Source organism: Tubulanus polymorphus, chromosome 6 (genome assembly GCF_964204645.1).
Source record: "Tubulanus polymorphus chromosome 6, tnTubPoly1.2, whole genome shotgun sequence".
NCBI lineage: Eukaryota > Metazoa > Nemertea > Palaeonemertea > Tubulaniformes > Tubulanidae > Tubulanus > Tubulanus polymorphus.
The window spans coordinates 20,263,704-20,288,742 of record NC_134030.1 but is presented as its reverse complement, the minus strand read 5'-3'; the positions used below and the strand labels follow the sequence as shown (position 1 = coordinate 20,288,742).

The 25,039-nt window shown below is 39.7% G+C and overlaps 1 protein-coding gene across 3 annotated transcripts in view; it reads left to right on the top strand.

Annotated features, from left to right (window-relative positions):
• LOC141906704 (fasciclin-2-like) overlaps positions 1-21,608 on the top strand; it is a 57,506-nt gene extending 35,898 nt beyond the window's left edge. For 2 of the 3 annotated variants that reach the window (XM_074796005.1, XM_074796004.1), the window contains exons 12-20: positions 739-909; positions 1,847-1,966; positions 2,497-2,624; positions 3,305-3,509; positions 12,054-12,258; positions 13,800-13,895; positions 19,094-19,171; positions 20,200-20,275; positions 21,373-21,608. In XM_074796005.1, the coding sequence (XP_074652106.1) occupies positions 739-909; positions 1,847-1,966; positions 2,497-2,624; positions 3,305-3,509; positions 12,054-12,258; positions 13,800-13,895; positions 19,094-19,171; positions 20,200-20,275; positions 21,373-21,507 (1,214 nt within the window). In that variant the 3' untranslated portion in view covers positions 21,508-21,608. Of the gene's footprint in view, positions 1-738; positions 910-1,846; positions 1,967-2,496; positions 2,625-3,304; positions 3,510-6,089; positions 10,742-12,053; positions 12,259-13,799; positions 13,896-19,093; positions 19,172-20,199; positions 20,276-21,372 lie in introns of those variants that run through there. The other variant, XM_074796006.1, reaches the window with a different exon arrangement.
• The last annotated feature ends 3,431 nt before the right edge of the window (positions 21,609-25,039 follow it).

Here is a 25,039-nt window from a genome sequence, read left to right as displayed (position 1 = left end):
TAATACAGTTTGTGTTTGTTTGTATGCTGTATTAATACAGTGTGTGTATGTTTGTATGCTGTATTAATACAGTATGTGTGTATGTTTGTATGCTGTATTAATACAGTGTGTGTTTGTTTGTATGCTGTATTAATACAGTGTGTGTATGTTTGTATGCTTTATTAATACAGTGTCTCACTGCCGGGATGCTGTATTACTGAATTCCATTGTACTAAGCTTTGGGATGTCCTAACACAGGGTGGCCACCGAGGTGGAGAACCCGAAAAACTCCGGCATATCAAGAAATCTAGAAAAAACGAGGGAATATGACAAATTTCACCAGAAAACCGGAAAATCTCAGGGAATTTGGATGACGTTTATTGACCACTTGTTTCTTTATCAATATGTGATTCGATGAAACTGTTTGAATGAACTATAACATCCCTATAAATTTCTGCCATTCACTCGGGGAATTTCGATATGGGAAAATCAGGGAAAACGTCGGGGGATTTGTGAATTGGCAGAAAGAAACTGATAATTGTTTAACGAATTTTTTCACTGAAAAATGAATGAAATTCAACATGTTAAATCTAGAAATTTCTAGAGATTCACTCGCGGAGTTTTCTGTCATTACATGAAAAAATCAGGGAAAACTTGGGGACTTTTTTAACGGGGCGCGAAAGTGGCCATCCCGCGTAGAATTAAATTTGTGCGATTTTTCTAACGAACGAACGTTGCGTTTTTTTTTCTCGTGAATAGATCGTCCCGAGGATCCGGAATCGATCACGGCGAAGGCGACGCCAACGACGATTCTCGTCAAAGTCGAAAAGCCGAAAAAAGACGGCGGAGTGCCGATCAAAGGGTATCAGATGACCTGGCAGAAAGGCGCGAACTCGCTCGGCTGGAATCAACCCTTATCATTCGGATTAGGTAAATTTCATCAATACGATCGGTGTGCCCTCCATGGATAGAATATTCTAGAATAAATAGAATAGCAACAGCAAAAGCAACAGTAATAGCAGACTTAACACATATGCAGGACTGCACCTGACATATTTCTTGTCATAACTTGAAATAACATATAACGCCAGGCATAAGACATTTTATCAGCGTATTATAAGAGATTGATCGTCCACACTTCACATGTGTTCAGTGCTTCACCTGAGACATTTTTAATTGAAAATGAACTACAAACATCAGACATTAGACATTTTATCAGCACACATTCAAAAACTGATCGTCCACACTTCACATGTGTTCAGTGCTTCACCTGAGACATTTTTAATTGAAAATGAACTACAAACACCAGACATTAGACATTTTATCAGCGCACTTTCAAAAACTGATCGTCCACACTTCACATGTGTTCAGTGCTTCACCTGAGACATTTTTAATTGAAAATGAACTACAGACACCAGATATTAGACATTTTATCAGCACACATTCAAAAACTGATCGTCCACACTTCACATGTGTTCAGGGCTTCACCTGAGACATTTTCAATTGAAAATGAACTACAAACACCAAATACCAGATATTAGACATTTTATCAGCACACTTTCAAAAACTGATCGTCCACACTTCACATGTGTTCAGTGCTTCACCTGAGACATTTCCAATTGAAAATGAACTACAAACACCAGATATTAGACATTTTATCAGCACACTTTCAAAAACTGATCATCAAGATTTTACATGAATTTCTGAAGCAGATGGTTCCAGGCTGCAGATTTGCCCGCATTATATGCTTAAGTTTTTTTAAAGTTTTCTGATATCCTTCGCTATCTTACAAATTTCACATAAATGCAGTACAGTGTTTAAAGTGATTTCCGAGAGATTTAACTACGTATTGTCCTCATTTCCTCAGATGAACCGCTTTATCTGAAGAACCTTCAGTCGGAGACATTGTACCTGGTGAAAGTGATGGCCATTAACGATGTCGGTACGAGCGATGGTCGCAACATACAAGTGAAAACACTCACCATACGTAAGTGACATTTCCATTAGTTTTTACAACAGGACTCCAGTCCCTAGATACAAAAGAATGTCTTTTGGTTCTCGGGCCTTCCCATTTATGGCCCGACCTTATGGAATCAGCTTCCTGGAGACCAGGGGCCAGTCGTGACATAAGCCCAAAAATGGTCTTAAATCTTAAGACTGGTCTTAAGTTGTTAGATTGGCTATAGAACGAAGTTGGTCTTAGACTGGTCTTAAGTCTTAAGCCATGACTATGCAACCGGCCCCTGGAGATCTTCAGGAGGCAACTCAAACATTTCCTCTTTAATGAGGCTTTTATGTGAAGCGCTCTGACCGGTTTTTATAAGCTGGATCTAGCGCTGTATAAAACACTTATTTATTATTATTATTATTATTATTATTATTATGATTATTATTATTATTATTATTATTATTATTATCACCGAGAACATTGTATGACAGAAGGTGAAGATGATTTTCACATTGAGGTAGTAAATCGTGGAGACCTTGTTTCTGGATATCATCGTTGTCTTTTTCTAGGCGAACCCGATGCGGTGGAGATAACCTCGTCGAAGGTCAGCACCGACCCTTATTCGCACGTATTGGGCTGGAAGAAACCACAAAACGGTGGATTAATGATCAATTCATACAAGATCGAATATAGACAGGTACGTTTGTTAACCCCTTCGACGGCGCTGACTAGTTTATACCTGAAAGTGCTGTAGATAATTTCAAAACTTAAAAGAATTCAACCCCAGTGTGATGCTTACCACTATAGTATGTCAACAATGTGATGCAGTGTATCATTAGTTACTAACATTTCACTATTCTTGACGGATGCTGCCATCTTTAATCATGAGATAAAAACTACATGTTAATAACACTAATAACATCGATACACTGGGATTCAGTGTACCAGCTGGTCGAAGTCCATCGCCGATTTATACACTGCACTGAAAGGGTTAACCTACAATTTCCGATCAGTTCTAGTGTTGGATGCATAACAGATGTAGCATATATAGCCTTGTCCAATAGTTCGACGAGAAATTCAGTGTGACGACTTTTCTGTAAATCAGGGCAAACTCGGGGAAATTTTATTTTCTTCCGAGAAGTCAGAGGGATTTTTAGAAAAAAGCTTATAATTAGGGAAATATGTTAAGATATTTTGATAGCGCTTATGATCAAACGCTTTCCACCTATGTCGTACATATTTGACTGTGTTAATTGAATGGTATCTTAGCAGGTCAAGTCAGGGGAAAACAAAGCGCGTGTCAGCGAATAGTCGGGGGGAAAAAGCAGTTCTAATAAAAGTGGCCGCACCCTGTAAAAATTCGATTTCCATTTTCAGGTCGCAGTCGACGAAAACGAAAAGTACGAGAAAGCGTTGTCGGAATTCGTGCCGTTGATCATCAAAGCCGACCCGAACTTACAGGAGTACGTGCTGTCCGACCTGAAGCCGAACACGTACTACCAGGCGCGAGTGTTCGCCGTCAACGACCGCGGCTGGTCGAAGGTCGACGCGAAAAACGACGGAATTTTCCGAACGCTATCCGGTAAGTGGTCGTCGTCGTCGTCGCCGTTTTGAAAAACGCACAGCATGCCGAAAACCCTTCCCCCGAAAGCATTGATCGTCGAAATTATGTGGTGATTATATTGAAAAAGACTTCAGTTAAGCTAGTTTATGATATTAAGCCAGGACCAGTCGAAGCAAGTTGTCACTGGCCTGGCTCATATTCATCGCATAGACCCGTAGTGTGGAGGGGTTCGGGGGGTTGGAATGATCCAATCCCCGCTCCAAAAGATTTTGTTCCACTCGTTTTTTATTTGAAAATATTATTATATTATTACGCTGAAACGTATTACACTTAAAAGTATTTTAACGTAATACGTGTATTTTAGATTTTATTTGTCTGATGGAGTCCCCCGGACTCCTTTCAGTTCCAGTCAAATAAGAAACGAAACCACTCGCGTATTACTCGTGCTACGGACCAGGGGCCGGGTGCTCAAAAGTTGGTTAGAGTTAACCAGTGGATAGTTGATATGGTGACAATTGAAATTTCATTGTTACGATGGTATTTAACGGCCAGTTATCTTTAGCCAACTTTTGAGCAACTGGCCCCTGGATGCAGTTAACTCTCCGTCTAGATGGCGTGACATTAACAGTCGGTTTCACGCAGTCAAAATGAGTTCATTTCGATCAACGTTGAAATTGAGTTCAGCCTCAGACCGTTCTCAAGTCGAAGCCCCGGCTTCTGAAGCAAGACTGATTCATCTAATTTACGTACATAATTTTCGAATGTCAATGTTTTCGATTTTTGTTGTGTTAAAGTGCATGTGCACCGCGGGTTTTCAATTCGTTTACTCTCACCGCAAACACACGGATAATCTAAGCACGACTATAGTTTAGTTCGGTGTATTCATTTTTTGATGTAATTTTATTTCCGCTTAGACATATACGTGACGTTTAAAATCTTGGAAACGAGTTTACATTGTGTGTAGTAGTATTTCATGAAATCATATTAGGCCTTTTTTTCCTTTCTTTGGCCTTTTACTTAAATGCTTGGCCCTGAAGATGCTATATTTGTCTAGGGGCAGTCTAGTACATAAAATATTTGTCTAGGGGCAGTGTAGTACATAAAATATTTGTCTAGGGGCAGTCTAGTACATAAAATATTTGTCTAGCGGCAGTCTAGTACATAAAATATTTGTCTAGGGGCAGTCTAGTACATAAAATATTTGTCTAGGGGCAGTCTAGTACATAAAATATTTGTCTAGGGGAAGTCTAGTGCATAAAATATTTGTCTAGGGGCAGTCTAGTATATAAAATATTTGTCTAGGGGCAGTCTAGTATATAAAATATTTGTCATGGGGCAGTCTAGTACATAAAATATTTGTCTAGGGGCAGTCTAGTATATAAAATATTTGTCTAGGGGCAGTCTAGTACATAAAATATTTGTCTAGGGGAAGTCTAGTGCATAAAATATTTGTCTAGGGGCAGTCTAGTATATAAAATATTGGTCTAGGGGCAGTCTAGTACATAAAATATTTGTCTAGGGGAAGTCTAGTGCATAAAATATTTGTCTAGTCGCAGTTTAGTACAAAAAAATAATTTCAAGTTTTTGGCCTCGAATATATGCTGAGACATGAGCTACTACAAGATATCTTGATCCCACAGGATGTACCACCATTGCAGCGGGTGCGCCAACAGGAAAGTAAAACACATCCAAATGATTCCTAGAAATGTTAAAATCATAAGCTGAATCTCTATATTTCCGATAAGCTTTCTTACGAGGAGGAGGGTACCTTTTAATTCTAATGATATGCAATATTTTGGGTTAGCACCCTTCCCTACCTGAATCCGACCCAGACCCGGCCACGTTTTAGTTCGACTACCCTGAATTCGTTATTGTGTGTATATGTGATAGTTATCATCAGTTTGCGCACGGGTTTGTGAGAAATTTTCAATTCTGAATCTAATTTTTTGTAGCAGTTTCGGTAAGTTTTGTCTCGGCGGTCGACTGACGTATTAGATTTGTGTCGATTTATATTCGAGCGTAATGAGAGAAATCTCTGCGTTGAAAAACTGCGTCTTACGTGAATTCAACCGACATTTTGGTTCTTTCGTAAAAATATTCTAAGCAATAATAATAAGGATTTTTATAAGGCAATTCCATATATCAATTTCTACATCAAAATGAGTTTAACCCTTTCAGTGCTGACTAATCAATACCCTAATAGTGCCGGAGATAATTTGAAAATTCTGAAAAATTCCACCCTAGTGTGTTGAATAACAGGAATACCACTATAGTGCGTCTACACCTCGGCGCGGTGTATCGTTAGTTACTAATATTTCACAATGTTTGACAGGTGCTGCCATCTCTCAAGAGAGATAATTACTAATTACATCGATACACCGCATTGCAGTGTACTAGCAAAATCTATCACTGATTTATACACCGTGTAGACGCACTGAAAAGGTTAAACTAAAAATGCGTTTCCAAGATTTTAAACGATCCAAAACCGTTCGGTAATGTTTCTTGTTTCTCGTTTTATTTTTTTAATCGCGGTTAACGTTTTTTTCGCATCGTGGATGTCTTTTTCTTACCGTGTTTTTATTTTGTTTGTAATTTCAGCGTCGATCGGAGAAACTGGTCCGGTATTGGCGTCGAAAGCGACGCGCCACCACCTCGACCGCGTCGTCGTCGTCGTCGCGTTGCTACTACCCGTTGTTGTGATATCCACCGCCACCTCTACTGTATTACTGTGATCCGTGTTGTTGTGTCGTTTATGTTTTTTAAGTTGCCGTGCATGTATATTACCGCTATAAATGTGTTTAAACGTATCGTGCTGTAGGGCATCGACTACTTGTTGCCAGTGCAGATCCGCCAGGTGTCGCTAGTGTGCAGTAGGACATTAACTACTGCGGCAATAGAGGATTTCACTTGTGGCAAGTGAGGATCCACCAGGTGTAGCTAGTGCGCAGTAGGACATCAACTACTGTAGCAGTTAATGGTTCCACTTGTGGCAGGTGAGGATCCACTAGGTGTCGCTAGTGTGCAGTAGGACATCAACTATGGCGGCAATAGAGGATTCCACTTGTAGCAAGTGAGGATCCACCAGGTGTCGCTAGTGTGCAGTAGGACATCAACTACTGCAGCAGTAGAGGATTCCACTTGTGGAAAGTGAGGATCCACTAGGTGTCGCTAGTGCACAGTAGGACATCAACTATTGCGGCAATATAACTCAATTAAGTCTCAATGCAAATTCGTCTTTTTAAAATGAAATCCATCTGCGTACGCGTGCAGTTCATCCGGTGCGTCATTCACTTGCCGTTTAAGCGAAAGTAAAAACGATCGAAAGTCGTCACTCTTCGGTCACAGTTTTTATTTACCTCTTCATTCTTTAAATGGAGTTCGTGTAAACAACGAAAATTATGGCGTAAAACATTGTGAATATTCTTCAGACTTAAGTTCATCGCAGTAGATGATTAAAATCAGTTACGCCGCATCTGTGGCTCATAATCGACCATAGTATGAAATATGACGTGAACTACCGTGTAGAAAAGACAATTTAGTTACGACTAAGACATGCGATTCACTTTGGGAAATATGGCAATTGCTTTTGATATTGTTAAAATCTGCCGGAGTGGATTATAGTTTATGAAATATAGAATGGTATCGTGGTTTTTTTTGCGAAAGAAACGAAGTACCCGGTAATGTTGTGGTCGAGTATTGCTGCTTTTCACACCGGATACTCGTGTAAATGAACGCTGTACATGACAATATGTATAATTCAGTGGATTGACAGTGGATTAGAGAAGGGATTTAGTGTATAGGGAATGGATAGAGAGGACTCGGTGGATAAGTAGATGGAGGGTGGACTCATTGGATGGAGAATTGGCTCAGTGCATAGAGAATGGGCTAAGTGGATAGAGAATGGGCTAGTGGATAGAGAATGGGCTAGTGGATAGAGAATGGGCTAGTGGATTGAGAGGGGACTCACTGGATTAGAGAATGGACTCAGTGTATAGGGAATAGATAGAGAGGACTCAGTGGATAAGTAGATAGATGGTGGACTCAATGGATAGAGAATGGGCTAGTGGATTTGAGAGTGGACTCAGTGGATAGAGAATTGGTTCAGTGCATAGAGAATGGGCTAAGTGGTAGAGATTGGACTAGTGGAGAGAGGGTGGATGCAGTGGATAGAGAGGGCACTCAGTGGATAGGGAATGGGTAGAGAGTGGTCTATGTGATAGAGGGACTGCCGTGCTTCATGGAGTCAACATTGGTCACTCAGGATTCTTAAAAAAATGGTTTCGTGTTGAGTAAAGAAGACATTTTTTTCGAGGGTTTTTTCATATAACTGGACTATAGGTTCATTACTGATCGAATAATGTAATAGCGAATGTGTGTAATCTACCTGTATATAGGCTCCCGATGTGTTTTACATTGTAGGCCTGTTTTAAAGGCAGTGAAATTTTGCGCGGGACCAACTGCAATTATGTTTCGTCAGTTGGTGGATTGTTGAGGACATCATTCCTGTTTTTTTTTTCTTCAATTGGTGATACATATGTAATATATAAAGTTGCTGTACGTATATAGGGAAAAAATTGATATTATTTTGAGCTGTAATTTTGAAAAGTACGAATAGAATTTTCCGTCGTCTAAGTACCGATTCTGGTGAAAGTATCGATCAGATTTTGTCAACATAAGAATTCTGGCAAATTTTTGGACGAGTAAGATCTCTTTGTCGAAGAATTTATTGAAAGAACTTCCCGACTAATGAATGAAAATACCTACTCGAGTATTACCAGGACGGTACATGGTGCATGCCCCCCCCCTAGAAATTTTGGAAAAGTGCCCTTTAGCAAATATTATTGTTATATCAAATAGAAATTTAATGTGGAATCCTTCACTTGGGACTGACAAGCATTTTGTTTTAATTTTGTTAAGGCTTATAAGAAGAATTTTTATATTGGTTTTTACTCTAGGTAACTTGTAATTTTTCTCTGCCCCCCCCCCTTCTCCCAACCAACGTACTAATACTAGGTACATCCCTGATAAACCGATATACTTAACACGATAATATAAAGATCATAAACTGCCAGATTTTATTATCATTCCAAACTTCGGCTCGTAGATCTCAACACCAATTTGAGTCCCGTTCAGCATATCACGCGGCATCTCATTAAACGCGTTAGTTTAATCTCGCTCGAAGTCGTTCGGATCTTGGTTTTTCTGAAGTCAAGCCCGATTTGATTGTTCGTTTAACCTCACCACGCCACCGACACTTTCGAATTGTTGCCCGCGCACTGTAAGCGGCCAGCAGGACTGGAACCTGCACTTGTCACTCGGCACTGATCAGTAAATGTGACAACATCACGCCTTGTCCCACTGAATTACTGAAACTGCTAGTGAGACCGAGTGCTCTTCAGACCGTCTGCTATGGTTCCCCACTGACTGGACCCAACTAATTAGCTATTTGGGCGCGATGTCCAATTTGGTCCTGGCATTGAGGGCATTCACTTTCCACAATAGTGGCTGCGATAAGAATTAGTTTTGGGAAGGAATTCTATGTAAATAGGCCCAAGGGCTTGAATCCTATTCAAGATTTTTCAGGGAAGGACCCTCGCACACCTGGCCTTTTTGGTTCCTTTTCAGTTGCTCTTCACCACCATAACATCCACCTGCACTACACAGGCCTATTGCCTCTGCACAAAACTTGACAGGGTTCTTGTGCCCCTCCCTTAGAAAACTTTGAACGACAGCCTGATTCAGAGATTCCCATATACGCGTACTATGTTGTTATGGTTGTAAAAAGTAATTTTTTTGGCTTGATATTTCTTTTCATAATTAGAAATGTAAAAATGAGAAATGAGTAACAAAGTAAATTGTTTGTTTTGTTGTTACGGGGCCCGCTACATGCTAGTAAAGTTGTCACCTTGTAATAACAACTGCTCTTCTCATGCAAATACGGTGATTTTGTATATACACGTTTTATCGGCTGGGTGTTTTATAGTATTTTTTCTAAATCAAGAGATGCGATGCTCAACGAATTATCGTGTAACACTTTGATTTTCTATATTCGAAATTTTGTACTCGGATGTTTTGTATTATCGAATGCCTCACAGCCACTCGCTGCTGGTTTATTTATTTATTTCTATAATTTACTTTCGTCTACTCCGCAAAACAAATAAGTAGTTGAAACCACGTTATAATCGATATTATTTATGATATTTATATATTAATTCTAATGAAGATTGATTAGCTTTGTCTACACGAAGATATCTTAACCCACCGGGGTTGACTTAAGTGTCACCAAGTAACAATCTGATTGACAACCAGCCCCTAGCCCTAACGTACATTGATGATAAGTGAATGGCCATTCAAAGCGTCTACACCGCGGTGCAGTGTATTAATCAGTGATGATCTTTGCTAGTACACCGCATCACAGTGTATTGATGTTGTTTGTTACCTCTATTGAAAGATGGTAGCACCTACGAAACGTAGTTATAGATTTGTAACTAACGATACGCCGCACTGCGGTGTAGACGCACTATAGTGGTATTCCTGTTATACAATGACCTGGGGTGTAATTAAAAAAAAAAAAATCATTATCTCCAGTGCGCAGTGCTTTCGGGTATTAATTCATCAGCACTGATAAAGTATCAATGCATGTATGATAAAGCCCTTTGTTCAACATGGTGAACTAGAAATTATATGGTAAAATTTCAAAATACAGGAAAGAAAGATTTGTTCAAAAGGTGTCTTTGAGCAAGAATTTTCATTTTTGTTTCGACCATATCCCTATTATCGTCTTCGCGAATATTGATTTATCATGGGTAATAAATCAAGCGTAAGTTTCTGGTAGACGAGTTCATTGGTATTTTGGTATCCTGTTCGAATACTAAGGGCCAGTAGCTCAAAAGTTGGTTAAACTGAACTTTTGGACGTATGACGTTGGCCATTTGCTGAAAGGTTGGTGTAAGGAAACTTTTGGATAAACAACGCGTGATAACATAAAAGTTTCAATTTCCACTACGTTTATCATTCGCAACCAACTTTCGAGCAACTGGCCCACACTCTCCAAGACGATTTCATTTAACCCGGTTTTGGGATATCGTCGCGTAGACACGGGTTGGTTAGTTATTAGGTCATTTAGTAAGAAAAAAGGTTAGTGTTTTGTTTGCTGATTATTTTTACATGAATGTATTATGAAAATTGGTTAATTTTTATTTTCTATATACACAAATATTTACAGCATGATCCTGATGTATATATATATATATATATATATACCGTAAACTATATGTATATTACGTGTAATATTATTATTATTATTATTATTATTATTAATATTATCAATAAAATATGTTTTTATTAAATGTGAAAAATGCGGTTTGAACTATGAGATTGAAAGAGGAACGAAAATTGATGGAAAAAGGTTTAAGAGAATTGATACCTTGTTTCTCATTTCTGTTGCGTTTAAAACTGATCCGGGCGGCTGCCTATATTATACCCTGGGCCCAGTTTCACAAAAGAGTTTAACTCAAATTTTTGGTTTAATTGCCATTGGTTACTTCATGTTTTCAATGAGGACAACAATTCGAACTTAACCGTTTTAAGCATAAACTTTTTCGTGAAACTGGGCCCTGTACATTATTTTGTTTACAATCATAATCAAGCAATTAATAACAGACCCGGCAGTTATGTCACTGATTACAAATGTTATTGCAATTTACCAATTAGGAGAAACAAGGTATCATTTTTTAGCCCAATTGTTGTACTTGTGCATTCACTGAGTATGACTTGAGGATAAGAAGGCAGTAGCTCTTGACTTCATGGTTTCGTTACACCCAGTACTGGCAGTGTGGTTGTCTCCGCAGTGATCTCCGTCGCTCTACGATCCTAGTGTACCCACATCTGTGGTACATATCAGGCACTAAGCTTCTCGGTGAAGGTTTCGTCGTCCATTTCTCATTATGTTTGGTCGGCGGTTTCAACAGCGTGGACGAGAAAAAGGCCGTTTAGCCATTTCATGTCGGGCTTCATAATTCTAGAATCATCTCGATTTTGCGTTCAGGTTTGCCTCCATTTATTCTTAAAAGTAAGTGGGAGGGTCTCGTTGACTTCCGTATACAATGAGTACCCGATGAGTCTACCTTAAAAAAAAATCATTTTTGCATGATATCTACTCGGTGAGTGACGGGAAATGGAATTCAGTACAGTACCCTAACAAAAATATACGTCTACCGTTCTACCGCTTACTGGCCAGCTTCATCATGCTGAAGACCCTTATTGAATAAGTGAGTCGACCGGGAGTGATACGTGTCCTGCCTGAATAACATGGTTTCACTAGGATTCGAACCCACAACCTATAGGTTGTGAGTCAAACGCCTTATCCACCATGCCACAGGACAGGACACTTAGTCCCGGGCGATCGGACAAGTCCTGAGATCGGATAGACTGGTTGCCTGTCCCATTCAATATGGATAGAGACCGGTAACCAGTCTAGAGATCGGACCCTTTCAAAGTAACAACAGTCACTGCGTCAAATATGTTATATGACATTTATCAATAATAACCTCGTTATTTCAGATCCGGCAGCGGCTCTAGCGGCTCACAACATGTCGACTGGTACGATCATCGCGATCGTCATCACCGTTTTCCTCATATTCCTCATCATCATCGACGTGTCGTGCTACTTCATGAACGAGTGCGGAATTCTGAATCACATCTGCGTGAACTTCTGCGGCAAAGGTCACACGAAGGTCAGGGAGAGGTCGATGGAGGAAGGAATGAGGTAAGACCGGGTTTAGTCGCGTACGACAACGCCATCTATAGGTGAACCTTAGCTTTCCGAGTTTAAGTCGACTAGTGGTCCGTGCTAACAACCGAATGCGCTATAGTTCGGTTTCAACCATCTTGAAACTAGTAGAATAACCACACTCAAACGTGGTGAACGGATGATTAGATAAAAACCCGCTATGAACAGATTGAAATAATTACACCTGACGATGATCTCTAGTATGAGATCGAAACGTCGTGTTTTTGTAGGTTTTTCAAATAAATGAATTTTAAAAGATTTTAGAATTATTTTAACCTGTGCATAGTGGGTTTTTATCTTATTATCTTGGAACTAGGTTCAAACTATAATGCGACGGTGCTCGATGATTTCTGAACTATAGTTCCGACTAACTGACATAATTCGGTTTCACTTAGTTCGCAAATAGTCGACTAACTCCAAAGACTGAAGTTCACCCTACCGTTAACTTCGGCGCCATCTATTATTACTTTCGCAGAAGTAACAGAACCCAGGGCCTGGTCTTGAAGACTAGTATTACCTTTAACCTTGGGGCTCATTCAATTGAAAATGAATTTAGTTAGCCCCCGGGTTAAAGATAATGATAATCTATAAAACCAGCCCCAGTTTATCATCTGCTAGGTGAAAGTTTCCATTATGTGCGATGAGCTCCTCTGAAACCCGCGGCTATATTCATAAAACCCTGCTAAGCCTAAAGTATTCTCCAATAAGTTCTTAAAAATTAGCCATTGGCTCCACCCCTGTTGGGAAAAATGCAACAGGTTTCGACCTTATTTTAAAACGCGTTGAGTGCCAGCTACGAATATACTGGTACTTCCGGGTTCTGTCACTGGGGCTGGCTATGAACATATTCGTAAAATTCTTCTTATTTATAGTCACTGATATTCACACTGTATGGAAATGACACAGTTCCTGATTGGCTGGCAATACCTACGAGCAATTACTCGTAGGCAATACAAAGGAACTGCTTCATGCTCTATGCTCATTGTACAGGGGCCTGAGGCAAAACGTTTTTTGGCCCCAGTATCCTAGGTGTTTTTTTTTCATCAAGTACCTAGGATACTGGTCCCAGTTTACCAAAAAGGATTAAGGCCTAAATCGATTTAAGATAAACTGAATTAATGAAGAAATTAAATCGATTTAAGAGATAGACCTTTTTGTGAAACTGGGCCCTGGGGTCAAAAGCTGTTTGCGTCAAGCCACTGTGGCTCATTGGTCAATTTCAAGCAAAGGCTGACTATGTTACAGCTCCAGTGCCGAACTACGAGTATATTCGTGCGGCACCAGGCGGCAGCACCGTACTATCAAGCCGGCACTCCATGTGATATAGTCTTCAGGCCTATACGATACATTAATCTAGAAATCTGATTTAGATTACAGCCAGGCGTGTATATCCTTCTGAAATATTGTTGTTGCGTGATGCGTGATGTTTATTATTAATATTATCGTACGTCGGTTTCGAGTTGTGACGTTTGTCTATTTTCATCGTGTAAATGTTTCGTTGTTGCGAACTTCTCTAGCAAGGAACTGGTCAAAGAGGAGGAAGCGCCACCTAGCGACGACGATTCTAAACCGCCGGACGCGACCGACCAGATGGCGATCGACGAGAAAGAAGAGTGAGACACTATATTTGTTCAAAACAAATCCCCAAACGCTTCGAATGTTCGTTCACCTGTCACTCAAGTCGCCCTCAGTTACTAGTTGATTTCGCCACCAACATTTTTTAGGTTGACTTAGGTTGTTTTCTGGAACAAAATGTAGTTTTCAGCGCATCATGAAACAGCGATAGTTGCTAATCTCAAACTGTTGTTTTCAGCAATTGGGGCTGATCTCAGCACCCACTTGGAACAACATTGTAAGGGTCTGAAAACCACGAAGTTGCTTTCTCGACCTAAAAGTTGTTTTAGCTGTTTACAGCAAGCAGCACCTGCTGAAAACATTTCTAGGGCCTGAAAACAACTTTGTTTTCTTGTCCTAAAAATTGATTTTTTAGCGAAAACAACTGAAATCAACTAACAAAGTTGTTTTCTTGACCTAAAAGTTGCCACTTGCTGAAAAGAAAAGTCTCAGATATTGCTGCCTCCATATCCAGAAATGTGCAAAAAGTTTTCCTCAAAAGTGTTTCGACTCTTGTCTGCCAGTAGCGATTCCAGGATACGCCCTCCTCGATATATTTCACAGGATATACATCATACAAATATGCTGATAAACAGCACGCTGATAGACATCCTCTCTCGGCAGGGATTCGAACCTGATGGCATCGCTACACTCAGCCACGGCAAGTGCCTAATCGGCTACATGTCTGTGGTTTAGTTTCACGATCGAATATTTTCACAAACCAAATTTTTTAAGCGTTAATTTTTCAACGGTGTTTTGTTGCCCCTTGTCGTCCGTAACGTTGGTATAAGCCCATCCGATTATAAAAGCTTATACCTCCAACGATAGGTAACTAGGTCAGGTTCTCAGCGGTGACTCGATCAGGTTCGAATCCCTGCCGCTGGGCAGGATGGCTGATAGATTTGAGTGGCGGGTGTGTTGATATAAATGTATCCATGCTATTTTATTTCAGCCGCTTGTTTTCGATGAACTCAGCTGCTTTTAATAGTGTGTAGTTTTACTGAGGCGTTCTCTAGAGATCACGCGGAAATTGTAGCCATATTTCCGAGCATAGAACTCATATCGAATCGATTTGAGGTCTATGTTCCGAGCGAAAATCGAAGAGAATGAAACTGGATGCATGGATTTTGTATTCTTAGGCTAAAACAAATTGATACCTCGTTTCTCATTCCTGCTGAGCTTGAAAATTGACCCGGCCAGCCGCCTACCTATCCCGGATCCAGTTCCACTGTTCTGAGTTGAATTAAACTCAAACTCACAACTGTGGAGCTGGGTCCTGCAGTACATTACTTCGGAAAAATATAGATCAATCTTACCATGACGGATCCGGCAGCTTAAGAAATGAACTGATAAAAAATGTTTTCGTTGTTTACGATAGTGACCCCTCGGCCGAAAGAGAAACGAGGTAGCATTTTGTTTTATCCTTATGTATATTACATTATTTTGGATACATATGTAGTTTTGATGGGGGTGAAAATTAATACGGGTAAGCCTAGAACCATCCCTCGAGACAACTAGTTCCGCGCTGATCAAGTACAACCATCAGTCCTTTATAACGCTGTTGGGATCAATGAACAATATGCCGTTAAAACCAGTTTTGTGTTATCAAAAATGGTATTATAAACAATTGGATTTGAGTGAGATTGTGAAGGTAGAAATCTTGGCGCTGAAATGTTAACAGTGGCATTAAATAGATGTTGTTGAATTCGATTTGGCCGTATATCTAATTAGATCTAATGGCTGGTCTCCACGGTTCATTTTTAGTTCATTTTCAATTCAAAATGTCCCAAGAGGTTTTGAACGCGGTTAAGATTTGGACGATTTATAATTTGCCGATTGGGTCTCGATGGGTTGTTTTGAGGGGGTTCCCGGCTGTTGATCGACGCAGGCTTGAAGACAAATGAAACATAACAATATTTCACTATCCAAAAAATGAATTAGATCAAATCAAAAAAATAAATCCTTCCCCTCCCTTTAACGCTTTCGCTTTTGTTGTCTGTCATCTTGCGCGGACTTCAGTGCTTTTTTTCTCAATTGGTCCATGCTTGATGTGTTATTGATCTGTATTCTAATTCTTTTAAAATAGGTTGATTCTTTCCAGGGAATCTATACGACTCCTTGATTCCTTAAAAACTCTTTATAAACCGAAACTGCTTTTCAAGTTGCCTGAAACTCCTTTAGTTTGAGTAAACTGCAGGAAACTCCTTCAATTATGAGAAACTTAATAGGCGATCATAAAGTTTACCGAGATAAACATGACCGATTTAGGATGAGTCTACAGTAATTGGGATATGAAAGTGATGCAGACGCTTCCTCGAAATCTGAAATTTTCTCCTTAGAAACTCATTATCTCCAGGAATAACTGATCTGTAGGGACGCTGCTTTTGTACCCGAATGATTGAGGGGTTGTGCTGGTCACATGAAAGTTTGTTTTATTACACAGAATGTTTCTGGCATCATTTTGCATGGGGACGATACAATACAATATACACACAGTTTGGATAGTTGCACATTTCAGCCTCTTGCTACATGGCATGTCCATTATCTAACATCACTAAATAGGACTTGGAATAGATTAATCATTAGCACAAAGCTATATCTGAACTTCGATTTCCGATTCGGAAATCGAACCAACTGTCTCTTTTCCGACAGGTGCGATTGGTGGGTTCGTAAGCGACACCAAATCAACATCCAATGAAATCAAATCAATCATCCGATCGAATCGATAAGATGGGCAAACAAGCCTACATTTCAATATAGAAGAAAATAAAGAATTAACCTTTTATTGTAATGATTAAGATAAGTTTTATTGTCCTCAATTCGATTTCGGGAAGTTCTCATCTGTTGTATCCTATACGGGTGATTTTGTTGCAATAACAGGGATTTATAAATTCAGCCCCCTTTTCAAGACCGAGCATACAAATGTCAATTTCAGTGATATAGTTAAGTCGATAATACGATTTGCTTTGCATACATTTGTGGGTTTTCAATTCAACGCAATTACGTATTATTCAAATGTAGCAATAAAATGTAATATTCATTGCAATTCAGATGAACTAATACCGCATAATAAACCCCAGTAGACGAATAACTTTAGAGAATAAAATATCCAATTTACCTCAATTAACATGAAATCCTTTAATCCCCAGTGAAAATAATGAAAATTTCGGCTTAACCGACATTTTCAACTGGAAATTTACAACTGTCTATCTGATGAACGAATAAAAAACACCAGATATTAGATATTTTATCAGCACACTTTCAAAAACTGATCGTCCACACTTCACATGTGTTCAGTGCTTCACCTGAGACATTTTTAATTGAAAATGAACTACAAACACCAGATATTAGACATTGTATCAGCTCACTCTCAAAAACTGATCGTCCACACTTCACATGTGTTCAGTGCTTCACCTGAGACATTTTTAATTGAAAATGAACTACAAACACCAGACATTAGATATTTTATCAGCGCACTTTCAAAAACTGATCGTCCACACTTCACATGTGTTCAGTGCTTCACCTGAGACATTTTCAATTGAAAAAGAACTACAAACACCAGATATTAGACATTTTTATTAGCAAAATTTCAAAAACTGATCGTCCACACGTCTCATACGTCCAGTGCTTCACCTGAGACATTTTTAATTGAAAATGAACTACAAACACCAGATATTAGACATTTTATCAGCACACTTTCAAAAACTGATCGCCCACACTTCACATGTATCCAGTGCTTCACCTGAGACGTTTCTAATTGAAAATAAGCCACAAACACAAGTCATGAGCTATAAGAGCACTTTCAAAAAGGACCGGTCTCCGTGAAATGAATACATAGAGTGGACATGAAGTCGAGGATTCAAAAATAATTCATGAACAAATAAAACATTTTTCTATTTATTGAAAGTTATGCATTCAATTAATGAATTTTGATTGAATATTTTTTCGCAATGTGATAATATTTGAATTATGTTTCTTTTTCTCCTCCGCCATTTTTCAAACACTTTTTCTTCACCGCTATCACACTTTTCCCCGTTTCACATGCCTCTTTTTCCTCATTGTGCACATGTATTAGACTGGCGCACATTTTTTCATAATAGTTCCTACTCGCATGCAGCATTCGAACCACACTTCAGTTTAATATTCACGCAGACCAGGTAATCGTGCGCAATGAATATGCGCAATCGTCGGGAATTGTCGGTTGTATGGCAATCGAGGATTCCACTTATGGCAAGCGATGATCTGTCAGGTTCGCCGGTAGCTACTCGGTCACCCGTGTTCAATTTCTCTTTACATTTCAGCGAAAGGAAATGTTCCGTTAAATAAATGAACTTTCAATGAAAAATTTACCAATCGTTGAGTAGAGTAACGAATTTAGTTTGGTGTACAGATTTGGAAGCCTAGAAATTCTGTTCAAAGCTCATTGATAATTGAGTGTTACCTGATTTTCACAACGGATGACCGAGTGCTCGTCGCGCCAGAGAGCGCGTGACGTCATAGTTTGCTTGCCTGTCAGGTCAGTGTTTGAGACCTGTCGTACCTAACATGAACAACAGATGTTTAAGAATTGGGACAAAAACACCGCCATTTACCGTCAATAAACAGAACCACTACTTGCCTCAGAATGGACGTCCTCAATCTCGCAGACTTGTTCATGCTGGACGTCCAATCTGGCAGACTTACTCAGAATGGACGTCCAATCTGGCAGACTTACTCAAAACGGACGTCCAATCTGGTGTTCAATCAGCAGACGTACTCAGTATGGACGTCCAAGCTGGCATTCTTACTCAGAATGGACGTCCAATCTGGCCGACTTACTCAGAATGGACGTCCAATCTGGCAGATTAATTTAGAATGGACGTCCAAGCTGGCATAATTGCTCAGAATAATTGCCAATCTGTTAAAAAGTCTTGAGCCTATAACTAGTATTAAATCTGAAGAAAACTTCGTGCAAATGCCATAAATAATTCACACAGTCAAAAACAAAAGGGGAAAAACATTTCACAAATATTTAGGCCGTGGTACTTGAATTTACTATTGATCAGTTAATCATTTATGTCCGTACACTTTAAATGGATGTCTAGAAAACGAAAATAATCGATAATGGAATTGAAATAGTTGAAACGATGTTCGGACCGTTTTTGATTATAATTTGACAATGATTCAAGCGTATTTGTTTGTTTTCCGTATTTTCTAGTTTGAAGAAAGCGCAGGCGCAGGAAGAGGCCGAATTGAACAACGAACGAAACGCCTACAAAGAATCGGAAGCGCAAGAGTAAGTTTTCGATTAGCCCACCAGGGGGCAGTTGCAGTCACTAGTATACTACTAATTGCACTAGAAACACCAAACAACGTGGCAATGGAACATTAAGATTATCAACTTTGAACGTATGTGGCTTGATGACTAAATTCGATGTCCTTGAATTTATTGAATATCAGCAACAACGATCTTAATGTCTCATCGAAACCCATTTAGATGATGTAGGCTCAATTACGTTCGCTGTTGATAGTATGTTGTTTGGTTTTACGTCACGTTAGCCGCTCACGTTTAGATCAAATATAGTATATTGATCTATAAAGACATTTTATCGATGCCTTCAAGAAAAATAACACATACAGACATCGCTGGATGATAGTGAGGTTGAGCAAGGGGAACCTGTAAGGGTACTTGGTAATTATACGTGTATTACACGTACAAGTACTATGTACAGGTGATGACGTATTGTGCACATCATCACCAAGAACCCCTTAACCCTTTCAGTGCTGACTAATCAATACACTATAGTGCTGGAGAAAAATTTTGAAAAATTCCAAATGTGTCGTATAACGGGAATACCACTATAGTGCGTATACACCGCGCTGCAGTGTATTGTTAGTTACTAATATTTCACTATGTTTGACATGTGCTGCCATCTTTCAATAGAGATAAAAACTAATTACATCAATACACCGCAGTGTAATGTACTAGCAAAATCCATCATCAATTCATACACCGCACTGCAGTGTAGACGCACTGAAAGGGTTAGATAACGCATATTAATTATCGATGTATATAAGCATTACTGTTACGGTATAACGTTTTTACAGTTTGCTAATTCTGCCGATGTATTCCGACTGGCCATTCGGTTAGGTGCTACCCCAAAAAAACGGTGGACAATATTCCTACTAAAATGAGACACGCTAAACCTATGTATCAGTATATGACTGAGACGAGTTGAACCTTTGGACGAAATGTATTGTCATCTGAGCGATTTATTACCGGCCAGAACGATTTTAAATCTATAGAATTGTTGCTATTTGTAGAATGGATAACGATAAGAGACTAATGCTTGAAAATCAAGATGAACTTGAGCCGGATGAAAAATCTCCTCTAACCGGGGTAAATATACCGGTATATTACATACCCAGGGGCGGATCTAGGATTTCCCATGGGGGAGGGGGGTGTCCAATGAGAAAAATGGCACTTTTTACGAAACACCACGTTATACTCCGGGTACTTCTACACCATTTTAGGGGGTGCTTTCGGTCATTTCATGCGTTGAAAAAATTATTATAGGTGGAAAACCTTGGTCAAAAAAATTTTGTGGGTGACATTTTTGAGGGCTTTTCAAAATTGAGGGGGGGGGTCCGGACACCCCGACATCCCCCCTAGATCCACCCCTGATACCATCCGGGGTAGCTGTAACCTGTGATAACATATCGATATGATGCCTCGTTAATTCGGGGGATTCAATGATTTGAAGTGTAGTTGAGTGTGTTTTTATGTCATTGTTTGGCAGACTAACTATTGCTGGAAAACACGTTTGAGTCCGTGCTGTGACGATAATATGGATACAGGGTGGCCACTGACCTGGAAAACCAGGGAAACCTGGGCAATCAGAAAAATTTAGAAAAAAAACCCTGGAAAACTATAAACGGAATTCAAATAATGCTATCGACCACGTGTTTCTTTATCAATGCGTGATTCAATGAAAACTGATTGAATTGTAACATTTTAAACCTCTAGAAACTTCTCATATTCACCCGGGGAATTTTGTGTTATAACATGGAAAAAACGGCGGGTAGAACTCGGGGAAAGTGGCCATCCCGATGAAATCCCACACTATATTGGAAATAAAGTCCGAATTGTTTCTCTGAATCAAGTTTATTCAACGTTTCGATAATATCCTAATAGTCATCATCAGTGTATCTTCAGCATTGGGTATTCTGTACTCCAGAAGATGACTGTTAGGATATAGTCGAAATGTTGAACAATCCACGAACTCTTGGAAACATTTCGGACTATATTTCTTAAGATCGTTAGTGCGGATTTTTATGTATCATCGTTTGGGCAACCGATAGCACGATTATAACTATTCGTCATATTTCTAACAACTTAAATCTGCTCACTAGAGACTAACTAAGAACATCTTTTCGCACGGCTGAGCGAACTAACGACATCGCGTGGCTTTTATCCGAATATTCCCTATATTTCAGGAGAACAACGTCGTGGATGACGAACTAAACAAACAGATATCAATCGACGGGGATCATTACGAAGGCGAAACTACGCCGTCTCAGAAAGCGTCGCCGCAAGGAAGTCCCAAAGAAACATCCCCGATCATCGCCTAGAGCGAACCTCCGCGCGCCGCGGCGCCGCGTGCTGGTGGTGCGACCCAATCGAATACTGTTGATTTACTGTTGATAAAATCTCGGAGATTCCGTTAGTTATTAAAATCACGCGCTCTCGTAATTAGCAGGGGCGGATCCAGGCTGGAAGAAAGGGGGGGGGGGGTCACCTCGTACGAAAGGGCATTATATAGTCGTGGTGGGTGTCCTGATGAGCGCCGAAAGGTCCTCCAGAAAACTTTGAAAATTGGGGTGCATTTTAATGCTATTTTAGCGCATGATCACTGCCTTAAGCAGTTCTGTGGACATTCGTCATTTATATTGGTTAATGTTGGGTGAAATATTTCACCTGTGATTTTCAAAAGGGCACTCGGGCTCAAACCCCATACCTCTGGATCCGCCCCTGATAGGATGAAACGAATGAGTCCATGGTTCATAGATCGTGCACGATAAATCAGTTCGATACTCGATTTCAGAAATCGGTTTCAACAAGTGGAACTATTGCGTTATTACTCGATTTGATTGATTTGTTTGTATAGGCGGGGGTTAGAATTCCATGACACGAGTGTCTACGATTGTGTATGTAATAGGTAAGGATGCGGATTAGGCTTAGTCCTGACTAACGCGTGACGTATCTCAGTAGAGCAGCAATTTTCCGCATCCTTGCTGCGTTCTCTCACGGGACATAGGCCAGTTTCATTGTATATAGGCTGTTGTTCACCCCTTTGTGGTTCAGTTAGGTAAAAGGACCACCGGATAGTCGAGTACGGAGGCTAGGAGTCCCGACCTCTCTGGTTATATCGACTACATAGCCTTTATGCGTATATTTCACCAATTTCGGACAGGCAATGAATATTTTAATTGGGTCAATAGGTCGGTAGGGCTATACCATCTTAGAGCGTTTGACACTGACATTATCATCTGGGTCCAGTTCCGCAGATCCGATTTAAGATTTAACTTTTGCGTTAACTCATCGAAAATGAATTAACTTTAACTCTAACTAACAATTGTGGAACTGAGTCCTGTCTTTCACGTCTTTCAAGCCTGGGTGCATATGGGTTCGAATCCTGTCTGAGCATTTTTGTTTTGTTTCTGGCGTCTCTCCTTAAATACAGAAACCTCGAAACTTATATATATATATATATATATATATATATATATATATATATATATATATATATATATATATATATATATATATATATATATATATATATATATATATATATATATATATATATATATATATATATATATATATATATATATATATATATAGCTTTAGCCTCTGTTGACTATTGTCTTACATATCACCGATAATTATTATACATGACCAAACAATGTACACTTACGGGAGTGTATAGGGAAGGGAGCGGGGTCTATGGGGAGGGGGGTGGGGGTTCACGGTATGTTGTATGTATGTATGTATGTTAAACATGTATGTTGTACTATTATTGATTGTTGCCTCTGATCTCACTACTATTGATGATATTTAACACGTGTTACAATACTATAGTCTAACCACTGTTACCTATTCGGCTTTTTGCGGGAACCTTGCATATATCATCGCTTTGTAAGATATATAGGAAACATTATCGATGAAACATAACTTAAAACGTAATTTAGATTTCGTGTAATGCGCGCTGATGCAGTTATCGATCTGCGGCCTGCGACCAAAAGATAGATATTCAGAATTTGTGGAGTGTTGCCGAGCAAAATGTCTCGAGACTTTGTGGTTCATACGTTCATTCGGAAATGTTCCCGGCGAAGGTCTGAACACACGTGAAGTGTGGACGATCAGTTTTTGAGACTGTGCTGATAAAATGTCTAATATCTGGTGTTTGTAGTTCATTTTCAATTAAAAATGTCTCAGGTGAAGCATTGAACACATGTGAAGTGTGTACGATCAGTTTTTGGGATTGTGCTGATAAAATGTCTAATATCTGGTGTTTGTAGTTCATTTTCAATTAGAAATGTCTCAGGTGAAGCACTGAACACATGTGAAGTGTGGACGATCAGTTTTTGAAAGTGTGCTGATAAAATGTCTAATATCTGGTGTTTGTAGTTCATTTTCAATTAGAAATGTCTCAGGTGAAGCACTGAACACATGTGAAGTGTGGACGATCAGTTATTGGGATTGTGCCGATAAAATGTCTAACCTCTTGGGGCCAGTAGCTTAAAAGTAGGTTACAGTTAACCGATGGATAGTTGAAATAGTAACAATTACAAGTTCATTGTATTCATCCGCCGGTTATCTTTAACCAACTTTTCAGCAACTGGCCTCCGAGAGGTTAGACATTTTATCAGCACAATCTCAAAAACTGATCGTCCACACTTCCCGCGTGTTTACCGGAGACATTCTAAATAACCTGTGAGCTACAGGGTCTCAGATAGTGTTGTTTGTGGTTCATTTTTGATTCGAAATGTCTCAGGTGAATTCTGGACGATCGAATATTGGAAGACTGGCGATAGCGCGTATCGAAAGGTCTGACGGGTCGGGTCGAAATGGCGGCATATTGATTCCTGCATTAGATTCGCGTCGATATTCGTTGCTTCGTTTTTTGCCGGGAGGTGAATTGTCTCCAGTAACTGTAATATAATCGTATTACGGTACTATCTCGTACTATATGCTCATTCTTTCAAACCGTGACATCGATAGAATAGGACGGGAGTTCACGTGCAATCGTGTTCCGTTTTCAAATGTGCAAGACTCAAACCGTTAGACGAACGTTATCGAAAGGATATATGCGCGAAGTGGATGGATTTGCGAACGTTGTGAAGGTGTGACTGTATCTAATTAAAACAGATGCATCACTTGAAACATAGGTGGCGACTCTAGAAATACAGGTACATATAGTCTCGGTTAATCTCTACGGCTTTTCGAAAAATTGATTACGAAGTGAGACTGAAGGTCGACTCTGTAACATTCCTGGCGGATTGAGAGCCAAATATAGAGTTCGATAATCTGTTATACGAGAATATAACTTTCGTACTTCGCAACTGGGTCGCCAGGTGGCGTATATAGTATACTCGCAATCGTTTAAAGAATCTCAGGTGTTCAGGGAACTATGCATTCGTGTTTAGCGAGCGACGGGAAATTCGCTCTGAAAACGAGACGTTGTTTGTTTTGTAAAGAGGTATAAGCGTTGCTATCCGCGTTCAGTGGTTCAAGCCGCTGGTCGCTGCCTTAGTCAATCCAGGGTTCCAGCGACTAAGCTTCTCGGCGAAAGTACTTCTCTTGTCACCGGTTAGTTGGGAGAAGAAACCAACGTCGAACCTGGTTATGATGCCCAGCGTGGCGCACAGTGGGTCGAAGGGAAAATAACGGTTCCAATCGATGGGGGACCCGCAGCGCTACTGTGGCAATCGAGGATTCCACGTATGGCAGGCGAGGATCCGCATGGAGTCGCTAGTAGATAGTTGGTCGTCCGCGTTCAATATCTACATTTCAATTAAATCTGAATGAACTTTTCTCTTTAATGAATCAGTTATTCATGAAAATTACCGATATCTGGGTAGAAGAATGGAAGTATTG